The sequence below is a fragment of the Cavia porcellus genome, unplaced genomic scaffold (assembly GCF_034190915.1).
Source record: "Cavia porcellus strain 051 isolate PalLab524CR breed Dunkin Hartley unplaced genomic scaffold, mCavPor4.1 scaffold_12, whole genome shotgun sequence".
NCBI classification, from domain to species: domain Eukaryota; kingdom Metazoa; phylum Chordata; class Mammalia; order Rodentia; family Caviidae; genus Cavia; species Cavia porcellus.
The window spans coordinates 61,934,835-61,949,393 of record NW_026947495.1 but is presented as its reverse complement, the minus strand read 5'-3'; the positions used below and the strand labels follow the sequence as shown (position 1 = coordinate 61,949,393).

General features: G+C 34.9%; 1 protein-coding gene across 4 annotated transcripts in view; it reads left to right on the top strand.

Moving 5' to 3' along the window:
- Gpr155 (G protein-coupled receptor 155) overlaps positions 1-12,262 on the top strand; it is a 41,015-nt gene extending 28,753 nt beyond the window's left edge. For 3 of the 4 annotated variants that reach the window (XM_063259321.1, XM_013142493.3, XM_063259322.1), the window contains exons 12-16: positions 1,965-2,101; positions 3,783-3,878; positions 6,035-6,099; positions 7,299-7,436; positions 9,847-12,262. In XM_063259321.1, coding sequence (XP_063115391.1) covers positions 1,965-2,101; positions 3,783-3,878; positions 6,035-6,099; positions 7,299-7,436; positions 9,847-10,138 — 728 coding nt within the window. In that variant the 3' untranslated portion in view covers positions 10,139-12,262. Of the gene's footprint in view, positions 1-1,964; positions 2,102-3,782; positions 3,879-6,034; positions 6,100-7,298; positions 7,437-9,793 lie in introns of all 4 variants that reach the window. The other variant, XM_013142495.3, reaches the window with a different exon arrangement.
- Positions 12,263-14,559: the final 2,297 nt, after the last annotated feature.

The following is a 14,559-nucleotide window of genomic DNA, read 5'->3' as shown; positions in this document are numbered from 1 at the left end:
TTCATATTAGAATTCCCAAGGCTTTCTTTGTTTTTTTCTCCTTACACAGCAGATGTGGAGATAAAGTCATTATCAACTTCAATATGTAATCTGATTCAGCAACATTTTTTACCTACCTCTCAAAATGGTATTAGGATTTGCTTTCTGTCATTTACTTCATTACTAATGTTGATTCCTGATCTTTTAAATTGCAGAGTTTTTTTAAAATTTCCTGATATTTTAAAAAAATTATATAGAATGAGAGCCATCAGATATAGATTTCATCCATACATGTAATTTAGTATCATTACTAAGCCTGAATAATTTTTTAAAAGTCTAAAGGAAATCAAACAATGGACCAATGAAATTGTTTAGAGCTTAACAATATAATTCATCTTCCACTTCCTGCCAGAACACAAAGCCAAAATAAATAGTGCATTCAATTTAGATTGCTGAATGGCAAAAATATATGAAAAACATGAAAGAAAAATGGTAAAATTAATTTGTATCCATTTTTGTAATGTCAGTACATAATATTTTAAACCAAATTTATTATATATACTGACAGAATTTTTCTGTACATGGACATTGTGTTAGCCAGTTTTCCATTGTTGTGACAAAATACCTGAGATTATCAATTTATTTTTAGCTCATGGTTTCAGAGGTTTGCTCCATGGTCATGTGGCCTGTGGTAGCATGGAAGGAGCACATTGTGGAGGAACTGCTGACCTTATTATGGCTGCTAGGGAGCAAAGACAAACAGAAGAGGAGGGGAGAGGGTCCTGAAGTCCCATTCAAGGGTACACCCCTGTGACCTAATATCTTCCTAACAGCCACATCTAAGGTTCTACCTTCTCCCAATAGTGCCTTGGGCTAGGTACCAAGCCTTAAACACATGGGGTTTTGGGGGACATTTGGTATCCAAACTATGGTAGACATACTGTATTTTACTGTATTTACAAATAATTTTTATTAGGATGAGATCATACTACAGAAAACTTGGTAGCTTACTTGTTTTTACTTAGCCACATTGTGAACTTTCCCCTGCCATGAACTGTTATGCTAGACACACGTGCTGTAGGTTCACCACCACTGTGCTTGTACATGTTCTTTTTAAAAAGTGGCTTTTTAAAAACACAGATTTTTAACTTTATGGAAAGATCAAATTGTGGTTTTGAATCATTGATTTAAACATTAATCATAAGACTGTATATTAGATTAGTCATCAATTGTGTAAAAAGTGCTTCCCAGTACTTTTGCTGCCACAGACAGAGTGCAGCTAAGGTAGAAATTTAAAAGTTTTTTGTTTTACAAAAGATTCCTCATGTCTGTTTTGGACCAGAGGAATCGTATCTGTTGACTTGATGCTTAGTTTCCTATGTGAATATATAATAGTTACTTGATAACTTATTGGCCCTTTTTTGTTGTTGTTGGTCTTTTTTGAAGCAGGATTTTACTATATGGTTCAGACTGGCCTTGAACTTACTTTGTAACCCAGGCTGGCCCTGAACATGCAGCAATCCTCCTGCCTCAGCCTTCTAAGTGCTGGGACTAGAAAAGGGACAAGTTAATAGTAAATTTGTTTTACATTTAGTAAATTTGTTTTACATTTAGCCAAAATAGGGTATTTATAACAAATAGATTTATTACAGGTGAAAGCTGAAATATAGCCTCAAAATAATATACATAATTATAATTTATAATATATATTAATATGTAATTACATAGCATAAATTATATAGATAGAAAACATTGTTGAGTGATGTAAAAGGGAACTATTACATACTACTTGTGTTTTTTCACATTAAAAACACTCAACATCTTAAAACAACATGAAGGAGCTCTCCTCCAATTTTGTCAAAATTATATACTGATTCTTAGCTGAATGTGCTTTTTTGTTGTTTCTCCTAGGAAGTCATTATAAATTTAAAATGCATTCAAATAAAAAGCACTGATTACAAATTGTTGTGCTTACTGCTTTATAGATGATCACTGTGTGAGTCGCTGTAACTCCCAGAGCTGCATATTAGCCCAGGAAGAAGAACAGTATCTGCAGACTGGAGACCCACAACTGACTCGACATGTCTTGCTGTGTTTACTTCTCATTATTGGCCTGTTTGCTGTAAATTTTCTTCTGATTTTGTTTAGGGGCTATTTCTTTAAATGTTTTGCAAAGGTCTTATTCAGGCATCTGGGAGAAATTTAGTTGCTACTTTCTTAGGAGTATGGTAGCAAAAACATCTGAATTCTAGTCTTGGTCTAAATGTTTTGGATGGGAGAATTTTACTCAGTTGCCAAAGTGCTCCCCAAATCTATTCTGATTAGAATCACTTATTTATCCTTTGCTCTGAAGCTGGAATCTGGTTTTGATAGGTGGTGTGCAGGACCACTTATTCCTGATTACTTGACTGACTATGAAATTGATAAATGTCTAAATTATCTCAGAATATATTCCTCAGAAAAATAAACCTTTTAAAATAATTTTAATTATGAAAATATCATAACTACTTAATAGAGAGAAAGCGAAAAAATACCCATCATACTATAGTACTATTTTTTTAAATTAAGTTTTATTTGTACTAAAGATCAATCCCAGTGCATTGTACATGGTAAGTAATGCTTTGCCCCTCACATGCTATACACTCAGCCCTACCTTCTAATTTTTTAACACATTTTTTTTATCTTGTTTTTTTTTCTTTGTTTTGTTTTTGCTTTGTCAAGCATTTTCATGGTGCTACATAGTGTTCATATATTAAATGGCTCCTAAGAGATGTGCATTATAATTTTCTCATCTACTTCCTTATGAAGTATTTCTAGATTTTCAAAATATTCTAATAAACATCTCCATACATTATGTTTCCTAATGATGGATTCTCAAATTTGATAAACCTGTATCAAAAAGTATAAATGTTTCTGTGACTTTAGATGCATTTTAGTGAATTGTTTTCCAAAGGAGTAGTATAGATTTATACAGTGCATTCACCAGCATTGAAATTATAAAAATTTTAATTTGCTAATTTAGTAATAAAATACAAATGCTGGGTGTGGTAGTGCATGCTTATAATCCTAGCACTTAGGAGGCTGAGGCAGCAGGATCACTGTGAGATTGAGGCTAGCCTGGACTACAAAGTGAGTTCAAGGACAGCCTGAACTGCATAGTTAAAACCCTGTCTCAAAATACCAAAAATAAATAAATAAAACAATAAAATACTTTTAAATGTATGCATTTCTTTAATTACTAAAGTATTATTAGTTATATCCATTTTTTGTAAATTGTCAGTTATCCTATAATTCTTGAAGATGGTTTAAGTGTAACTTGCCTACAGTGAGAGATGGACAGTATATAACCCATGGACTGTTTCACTGTGGGATGTTCCTTATACAGTGTGATATCAGCCAGCAACACTCAACTGCTGTTGTTAAAGAACAAAAATCAAAAAATAAGAAATGCTGGCAAGAATTGCCACTTAGTGATATAATTGTGCTCATTGTGTAGAACTAATTTTAAAATCAGTCCTGTCTTAGAGTAGTCGGCAGGCCTAGTATATTATGTAAGCTTTTGTATTACGGCTCATGTCACCTTGCTTCAGATCTGATCAGAATAGACGCTGTTTGAATGACACCTGTCAGGAGGAGAGGTTGAAACCTCTTGTTTGAAAGACAAAGCTGCTATTTCTCTCAGTATTTTTCCCTTTAGTCTTTCCCCCTTAATTAGTAAGTAGGTAAGTTATTGTACTGAGCTCTGGATGGAGAAAAATGATTAGTGTGTCGTTTTAAAGTATTCTTTTCTCTTTCCTTTACAGAATCTTTCTAGTTGTTTATGGTGGCTATTCAACCAAGAACCTGGAAGACTCTATGTTGAATTACAGTTTTTCTGTGCAGTGTTTAACTTTGGCCAGGTATTTATTTAGTGAGAACTTGGAGGGGTTTTTGTTTTCTTGGATAAATTGATTGGACAGCAGGGGATGTGTATGTGCGGATGTTGTTGTTCTTTTAAATCATCAGGGTTTAGTTTGTTTGCCAGCTGCTGGTATACATGACAGCTGACAGCTGCTGCCCGTCTCTTAGTAGAGATGAATTATTATATTGGTTAAAGTCTTCAGAGTGTACACTGAGTGTTTCAACCAGAAATCCCAGACTGCTCTTTGCTGTGGTTTTGAGATAAAGAATAATAATTTAAGCAGGGACTAAGTGCCCTAAATTATTTTTAAACTTTTTGTGATTGTAACAACTCACTTTGGAAAATAACTTTTTACCTGAATCTTTCTTTTAGCCACATAAGTTAATGAACATTCTTCTATTTACATTTTGATACTTGCTGAACAATAGGTTTTTAAAATTTTTTTTTAGTAAATCATGCAGTATATAAGTAAGTTTTGTTAAGAGATAGTAATTACCTTTCCTTAGTGCCTACTATGTGCCACCCATTGTTAAGCATTTTGCATTATCATTTAAATGCCACAAAATACTTACAAAGTAGGTATTATCATCCCCAGTTTAAAAATCAGAAAAAATTCTACAGAGTAATGTAATAGATGCTATTGTGTATGTTTATGACACTGTTAAAATGGATAACTAATGATAAGTGACAGTTTACACATTGGGAAATATTTCTGTACAGTTTTCAAGATTTGATCTTTTCAACAGTCCTTTACTTTTTGTTTTGATTTATATTTTTGCAGTACCATGACCCTGCACATACTGGCCAAGTGTTCTACCACTGAGCCCAACCTTTTACTTTTTAGTTAGAGAATGTTTATAGGATGAAAATTAGGTTGAAAAAAATACTGTTTGAAATATCTTGTCTATTAATTCTGAAATAATTTGCTATTAGAGTTAGTTTAGGGTTCTCAATAAATGTATCAGTAAGGGTTTTCTTCCCCCCTAACATTAGTCTCCATTTGTTTTGCCATGATAATGGTAGCAGAAGAGGGGCTAAAGACTCAAGTGACTCAGTGTATTACAGATATGAACACCCCAAGAGCTATTTACTATCCATTTCACTTTGGAATACTATCTGAGACCTGACTTTGTATTTAACAACTATTCAAAATAATAGGTTTAAAATCATGGTCTCCCTTAACGTTTTGTACTTGGAAAGCCCACTCCAGGCCAGCACATCCCAAGAATGGGACTGAGAAAGCTTTTTGACTAAGTTTTGTCACGAAGAGAGCTAATGCCAGTCATGTTGCACTTAAAATGCTGCCCACACTGGTGGGTCTCAAAGGCTTGAGACACAAACCCACTCCCAACTATTTTCTCTTGGGTAGGTGATTATAAAGATATTTCCTGTCTGTTTATAGTCTGGGGTGAGTAAACTTAAGTTCTTCATGTAACACTGTATTGCGAGCTGGGGATGTGACACACTGGTAGAGTTCTTGTCTCGGATTCACAAAGCCCAAGGTTGATTCCCAGCACCATATAAAAAAACACAAACACAAAAACTCCACCATATTGCATTCTCCCTCCCTCATCCTACCACCTTGCACCCTGCTATGCCTGACAAATGGTAGCCCCCACTTCCTCTGTCCCAAGTAGTCCTAAATTGGCTTGATCTGTGCCTTATCACCTCAGATCCTTCAAACCCTTCCCTAGTCACCAGCCAGTGTCTCTTGACTGAAATTCTGTTCAATTACTATATTGTAAATAGATATTGTGGCACTTACTAATTATATAATTTACGAAGTTTCAACAGAAAAATACGAAGAATGGGAAATATTTTCTTTTCAAAAGGAAAAAACAAAGACATATATTCCTTAAATGTTTTCATTTTCCTTCAGTACACTGATGCTCAGGCAATGGTTTGTATCATCTCTCATTATTTGCAACACAAAATAATTGCATAAGAGGCAATGGAGTATCAAGTCTGCCTCCAGGTAGACTGAATTTTAGAGAGCCTGCTTTATGGGTTTCATTTAAAATGTCACTGTAGTTACTACAAGTTTGCTTTCTCAAGCACTAAATTTAGGGGCTTCCTTATTTCTTTGACTTAAAAGGTTTTTTTCTTTGACTTATAAGTTGCATTTAGAAAAAAAAAATTTGTTTTCTTCTCTAGGGATTTATTTCCTTTGGAATCTTTGGATTGGACAAACACTTAATCATCCTACCTTTCAAAAGAAGGTAAATTTAGTTTTTGAACTAAATCTATATTTCTAAAGATAACAACAAAGCCATTCTATTAAGATATTAGTATTTTACACCTTTCGTAACTGCTCAGAGACCTCAACAAAGATTATCTGTTGATTCACATATTTGTTGTAAATGATTGCAGAGAAAAATGTTAGAACTATTATAAATTCAGCAATGTAATTTGCATTTTAACAAGAACTGATGGATGCTGATTTCTTTGCCATTAACTGTATAAAGTTAAATGAAACTTGAAAATGTCTTTAGAAATGGAAGTAGTAGGTGGTATGCCCCCAAAGGTCTGTATTTGATTGTCTTTCTCCTTTGACAACAGGATTTCTCTTTGTATTAAACTGACAGTTTCTAGGAGACTCAGATTTTCTTTCTAAATTTTTAGGTAGCTTAGTGAAGAATTTCTTTCAATTAAGATTTCTTTATAAGAAATAACAAGTGGGGACAGTTGAACTTAGCAATGAGAGAAAGAAGTTGGGGCTGTAAATCTTTGTACTTCCTCACTTGATTTCCATGTCAAAATCAGTAGAAACTAAAAATGCTAATGGAATTCATCCCACCTGCTCTATGAAAAGTGCCCAGTAAATGGTATCTGTTCTTCCTTCTTATTTCTTGATCATTACCATCATCGTTACCATCATCATCATCTTCATTAAGGTGTCATTACCAGGGTCTGAATCATTTCATAAGGGGAAAGCATAATAGAAAAGTGGTCAAAATTAGCTGTGAGCTTAATAATGTTAAGGCAAAAGCTCAACAGTTCCATTGTGTGGGTAGGCAGAAATAAAACTGCTTATCCAGATCTAGACCCCAGTGTTTGTTTCTGTGGTTCTGAAATTGAAACATGATGAAGTAAAATATTTGATGTCCAAGTTACCTTTGTATTTTAAAGCAGGAAAAGGTAGAATAAGGAACATTCCTTGGTAGAAAGTGAAATGGGCTAAACTTGCCTGAAGGGCTTAGAAGTAAGTCATCAAGCTTTTATCCCAACCTGCTTTGACTAAGAAGCCAAATGCAGTATCAATATGTTTCTGCTTCAGAGACTGATGATGGCTGGGGATGTAGAGACAGTTTTGGTAACTAGTTTTGGGACAGACAGTTTGATGGTGTAAGGCAGGAAAGATTCTGTCAGTGCGGTTTTTTCTGTCTTAAAAATAGCCTCTTTAAATTTTGGTTTTCAGACTTGAACTCTTGTGGAACAATAAAGAAACAGGAGACAACAGAGATTCTCCTGTTTCTGAGGAAATAAAAATGACTTGTCAACAGTTTATGCATTATCACCGTGACCTCTGCATCCGAAACATTGTAAAGGAGAGGAGGTAAAAAAGTTGCCAGTACTAGTTCTAGATACTGTATTTTAAATGGTTGATTTTGGATTTTAACAGGCTAATAGTTGTAAGTCAGTTAATAGTTTGAGAAATAGCATATAAAAGAGCAACTTTGATTTTAATATTTTTAAATTTCCTGTTGCTTCTGATTTTATACAAAATATGAAGACTAGAATAAACCAGTGTAGTAGAATATTAAAATTCACTTCATGTTAGCCATTAGTGTTTCTCACGAAGCTTTGAAATACTTTGGATTGAGAAGTAATTTTATATTCCCACCTCCTAGTGCTGTTATTTAGTGTTACTAATGCTGTTTTCAGGAAAATGAAATGAAACTTCTGCCCCTTAATACTGCTGTTCACATTTCACCTCAAGTCCCAGTGTTTAGTCTATGACATTATATTTGGTCTTCTGGTCCCAGAGGTCTGGGATATGCTGCAGCAAGAAATGAACTCTGAATAAACAAACATCATAGTGCTAGTATTTTTGGATGCCATGAAAGAGAAAATAAAACAAAGAATGTAATACCTTCAGAGGTATCAATCAGATTCTGAAAGTTTATGAGTTTCTAATTGGGGTAGGTTAGTTACATATGCCATTATATTTAACATACAAGATTATGATCAGAAGGTACCCTGTGTGGCTAGTGGAAAAGGGAACTCACTGAGTGTTGGGATAATACTAGAACTCAGCTCCTGAGCTATCACTTCTTGCCTGTGTAGCATTGGGCAAGTTTAACTCTCAAAGCCTTAGTTTTTGTTTTCTTTTAAAAACTAATTCTTCAGGACCAGGCACAAGTGCCTGTCTGGCAAGCACAAGGATGTGAGTTCGATCACCAATACCAAAAAAAAAACCCCAAAAACCTAACTCTTCAGGTTGCTTGAAATGACAAAATTTCTGTGATGAGCCTAGCCTAATTTTTGGCAGTAGTAACCTATGAAGAAAAGTTAGTTTTCCTTTCTTAAAGGGCTGAGCACTATTATTTCAAGAGACCATATCTGCATAGTTTCAGCAATGTAAAACTGCTTTTTAAAATTGAAAAAGAAAACTCTTGTGTTAGCTGTCAGGCCTGTTGTGCTTGCCAACTGTCAGGAAAGTGTGGCTCTTACCATTTGCAGGAATGCCAGGCTGCTTTGGTCCCAGATGGCTGACTGAGCACCAGCTGGTAGTGTCCTGGCCTGTTCCCTGCCCCCCTCCGGGCTCTACAGCTTGTACAGCATCAATTCTGATGTTCTGTACGACTCCATGGGCCTCTGTCAGAGCTCCCTGATCACAGCCAGCCAGAAACAAATGTTACTCAGTTGGAGTCGAAGACAGAAGGCATTAGGCTATAAATCAGAAGTCAACAGCCAGGAATAATGCCCAGACAGCTTCCCATTCTCAGGTGTTTATTGAAGGTGATGTTTGCAGTTGCAAAGCATGTTTTAAGAGATCTCATCACTAATTGGAATATTGATGTTTAAAATATTATGATTTTGCATACTTGAGAAAATGCTTTATGTCTGTTAATCTTTTTTATATTAAACTCAAATGTATCTTTTACTTATGTGAAACATTTTTAAATTTTTGTCACTTATTTTTTATTCCATCTCAGTCTTCACTATTGCCTATTGTCAAGCACTTTAGATTTTACTGCTTGACTAATGCTTGTGGACACATTCTTGTCTTGCATATTTGTACATATTTCCTGTAACTGGGATTTTCTTGTGCATTTCTCTTTCCTTTATCATGCTGAAGTCAACCTACATTTGCATAAGGGAAACAAATTTTAAATAATCAAGGAGTAGATTCACAAAGTACATTTTAAAGATCTTAGATTTGTAGCAAGACAGATCTTAACTCTTTCCTTGCTTCCTAATGAAGCAAATCCCTAATAAACATATCAGCATGATTGTCTTGGCCTCTGAGAACACTAAAAGCTATTTTTGTGCACTAGAAACTAAAAGTAATGATTGATTTGAGTAGCTTAAAATAGTCACTTAAGAGCTTGCAAAAAATACTTAAGGTTTCTGAGATAATGAAATTACTATAACTAAGCATAGAAATTAGAAAATATATATCAGCTATCTACAAATAGACTTGATCATGAAAGACAGAGGCCGTGCTACTATAAAAACTATTTCTTTGATAATACCTTTACATTATCTATGTCATTTGTTTTCATGCTTAAGCATTTCTGTTTTCACAAGCATTATTGGCATATTTTATTTCTCTCCAGTGGGTCTTTTATCAGGAAAGTTAACAACTCCTTAATATTCAGAACAGTTTCATTTCTGCCATGCATTTAACTATCATGCTGCCTTTCCTTGTTTCCTTCTATTTTTCCTTGGTTGTCCTCCATCGTGCAGTACTGATACCAGATGTACAGAACATGTGGGTGAATCATTCCTTTGACATTCAGGTGTGGTGCAAAGACTTCTGCTGGGACCTTCTGTGGCTGTGACCTGGTAAACTGGCTAATTGAAGTCGGCCTGGCCTCCGACCGTGGTGAAGCTGTGATATATGGAGACAGACTGGTGCAAGGAGGAGTCATCCAACATATTACCAATGAATATGAATTTCGGGATGAGTACTTATTTTACAGATTTCTTCAAAAGAGTCCTGAACAGTCTTCTCCGGCTAGCAACACCAATCAGGAAAGCTATAAAGAAATTGAGCATTCATCCCCATCCTCACTGTCTCCCAAGATCTAAGATATGAAGGAGAGAACCCTGTATAGAGTCATATTCTAGCCCCAGATGAAATGCTTTTTAGTTGTATGACCTTGGGCAAGTTACAACCTCTCAACCTTCATTTCCTCTTCTGTACAGTCTGACAACATGCATTCCTGTCCCCATGCCAACATTCCATGGTTCTATATGTGTGTAAAACATATCAGAAGAGGCCAGACCTGGTCACACACTTGTAATCTCAGCACCCATGAGGTTGAGATAGGAGGGTTCCTTTGAGTTCAAGACCAGCCTGGGCTACATAATGAAGTCAAGGCCAACCTGAGCTACAGTGAAACCCTCTTGAAAAAACAAAAACAGATCACATCAGAAAAAGAGGAAACCAAACCAAAATATAATAAATACAATGACTATAAATAATACTAATATTTTAACATTATAGTCATTTCTCCCTTCTGTTGCTTACTATAATTTAAAATCCACATTCAATTGTCTATTCCTTTAAACTTCTGAATTTAGGAGCATACTGCTAGTAAAATGGACCTTAGGTTTTGACAACTTTACATTTATTGATAGCATCTTCTAAAAATGAATTTTAATAATTCTAATAAGAGTTTATTTTTTTCTTTGACAAATACTAAGTTAAGAATAGAATCACTAAAAAAAAAAAAAAAAAGAATAGAATCACTGTTTTTTCCCCCCAAAGGTTTATTTTTTTCTTTTCTCTTCTATCCAGAGTACTAATCTATATCATTAAAAAGGGAATAAGAACCTTCCTGTTTATTATTTCCGTAACCCTTCAACAGAAGTATAATCTGATCTTTCACTTGTGTATTACAAATAACTTGAGCATATTCACTTAAATGCTATAAAATTACTGCTACACAATGGGTCATTTTTGGTATTTTCACAAAGCCACTTTATTGCCTGCAGTGAAAAAGGGACTATATATGTAGTTCAAGCCAAGACTTACCAATTTGAACCCTAGCATCCTACCACTGCCTTTTGAATTCAGTCTTAAGTGTCTGTATATAAAAGTTTGTAAGATTTAAACATATTAAGGGTTGTTCTCTATCATTACGGCTGCTATACGAAATGTGGATAGCTTATGAACAACAGAGTTATTTCTTACAGGTCTGGATATGGGACAGTCCAAGGTTAAAACATCAGTAGATTCAGTGTGTGGTAAGGGCCTGGCTGCTGGTCCACAGAGGGCAGCTACTTGCCAACTCCGCACAAGGAAGGGAAGAGCTCTAACTCTTCAGCCCCTTGCAGGGCACTGATCCTATCATGACAGCACCATGCTCGTGACCTCCCAGTAACAACACATTAAGGGTTTGGCTTCAACACTAGAACTGGGGAGGGAGCACAACATTCAGACCAGAGCACCCTCTGATAAGCTTTATCTTCAGAAAATTAAAAAGAGACTTACTTGTATGACTTTTGAACGGCTACTTAATTATTAGGCGCCAATGCTGGCTTAACTTGAAACATTCAGATTTTTATTTATCTTATATTTTTAGTGTTTAATATATAAAACCATTTAGAAAATTATTTATAGGGTTAGTGTCATTGCCCTTTTAATGCAATAGATATATAATTTTTTAAAAACCTGCATGGAAGCCTTATGTATTTAACAAGTAAATTATACTTTAGTATACTGTTAAACTATTACATTACTAAGATATTAACTATTTTAAGTTATGATTGGGGAATGGGGATATTTTAAAGCAGAACTGTCTTGCTGCAGAACTTTTTAAAATGATGACCACATTACGACTCTGAATGCTCAGGAGTAAAACATAAAGCCTCATTGCTGTACCAGGCAATTTCTATAGTTACAATAAAGACATAAATTCACATGCATGCAGGCAACTCAAATTCAAGTGGGGAATTTTTTTGTTTACAACAGATCTTACTACATATGCTTTGTTATTTGCACGAATGGAATCTGCAACGTCTTTTCCCATAGGAGACACTAAAAGAAAATCCTGGATTAGAATGATTTGCAGTTTCAGATAATAAAGGCTTTTAAGATATGTTTTTAGGATTAAGGATATGCTAATTTTATTAAATAAAAATATTTGTAACTGTTACTTTCTCAATAGCAAAGCAAGTTTCTCAATAAAATACTTATTTTGACTGGTATTGTTTATATATTTTCTTTGCATTATCTAAATAACGCAAGAGCTATCATAGAGGTCTTTCACATAAGTTCTTAATGTATTTTTAAATAAATTTCCTGAGATTGTGCTATTTTTTGTGACTCTGGAGGTTCTACATACCAGGTCTTACCCAGTCATGTACTCAGTGAACAGCTTTTAAGAATGTCATTACTGTCCTTACATTTCATGATTTTTAATATGCAGGGCCACAGCTGGGAAAATGATTAAATATACTTTTGATTAAAACTTACCCCTTTTATACTAATCTTCAGCATATTCATTTGTTTCCTGAACTCTCAGCAAGTTGTTTCAGGCCTAACTCCTAACTTGTATTTAACTTTCAATATTGTTTTAGAGTACGATAAACTGTTCTTGGTATTTTTTTCTTTTTAAGACAGGTTGGCCTTGAACTCACTTTGTGGTATAGGCTGGCCTTGAACTTACAATGATCCTCTTGCCTCGGCCTCCTGAGTGCTACGATCACAGGCATGTGCCATCTATACTTGATATTTTGAGAAGAATAAATGACCAGTCAGTTTCTAAAAGTTACATAGCACAGTTCCAAGATTTTGTCTGCTCACATCTCTATAAAGTTTTAAATTACTTTAGACAACTGGACATAGGTAGTCATGATGAATGATGGTTGGAAAAAAGTTCAAGATCATAAGTGATACCACCATTCTTCAGAAAAAAGATAGATTTTAAGTTTCTGTAATTGGCATGATAAAGTTTGAGGTAATTAAAAGAGAACATTTACTATGTAGACCTGCTATGCCAAATTTTACAAGAAGAAACTAACTTTCCAAAATGTTAGAATGCATAATTATTTCTAGGCAAAATTTTTGATTAAACTGATATTTTATCAAAGATCAAACAAACTAGCTTTCTGTGAAATAATTTATTAATGATTTCCTTGATTTTTTAAGTACCTGTGAAACTTTGTATTTTGTTTCAACAATGAAAAGGTAACTAAGACGTGATTTATGGACTGACCCCAAAAAAGCCTAATTCAGCTACTATATTTTTTACTGGTACAATGGACAAAATTTAGGAAACCACTGAATTTTCTAAAATATATCTGAAGGCAGTCATTACCCACAATGTATTCACAGCCCAAATGCCATATTGGATTTACAGAGTGGAAGTTTCTCAAGCTTTGTTTTATAAATTAACATATCCTTATAAGAATTTTTGTTTGTATGTGGTGAGTTATTTTCATTTTTAATATGGAAAGAGGCACCAGAGTGAATAAGCTTTATCAAAGGCTATCTTATTTTTATAGCTGTATGTTTCAGACAAAAATCTTACTATGTAGCCCAGTCTGACCTCAAACTCATAGCAGTGCTGCAGCCTCAGCCTCCCAAAAGTGTTGCAATTATAAGCATGCACCATCATGCGTGGCTTTCTCTACTTTATATTTTCATAGGCAGAGAAGAGGGCTGTGTAAATTCTTTCTATCACTATTCTTGAATGTTCACTTAATGAATACTTACTGAGTATCTAGCATATGCCAGACACAGTATTGAACATTGAGCACACACTAGTGAGGACAAACATGACTCCTGGAGCTATTCTACCATGGAAGACAGATGCTAAAGGTATAATTAACTTGTGATCAGGATCACATATGGCTCCAAGAGTATTTAAGAAAGACCTGACCTGTAGTGTAAGGAAAATAGCCCTAAGGGCCTCACGTCTTCCAAAACTCTAAAAGATGTAAAGAACCACTTAAATAAATGACATACATGAGAGGATTGGTACAAGGAGAGAATATAGCCATGAGGAAGTCCTGAGCATTCCAAAACTTGAAAGAGCAGCATGGTTCAAACAAACTGCCAACCAAAAAGCAGTGGTGAAAATGTAATACAGTATAGCTGGGGGCCGGTAGATTAGCAGGATCTTATAGGTATTTGCTAAGGATTGTGAGTTTAACATAAGTCTTTAAGAGCTTTAGCAACAATATAAGAAAATGAACTGATTAAAAATGGGCAAAAGATCTGAACAGATACCTCATCAAAGAAGATGTACAGATGGCAAATAAGCATATGAAAAGATGCTCACATGTCATTAGGGATTGCAGATTGAAATCAGAAACAGCTGGGTACAGCAGTGTGTGCCCTGAGTCCCAGCTATGGGGGGTTGGGAGGAGCTAGAAAGATCACTTGGGCTCAGGAGCTTAACCAGCATGGGCAATGCATGGAGGCCCTATCTAAAAATAACAATACAATACAATGAGAGACAATCACACACCTGTCAGAGTGGCCAGGTCCAAAACCCTGA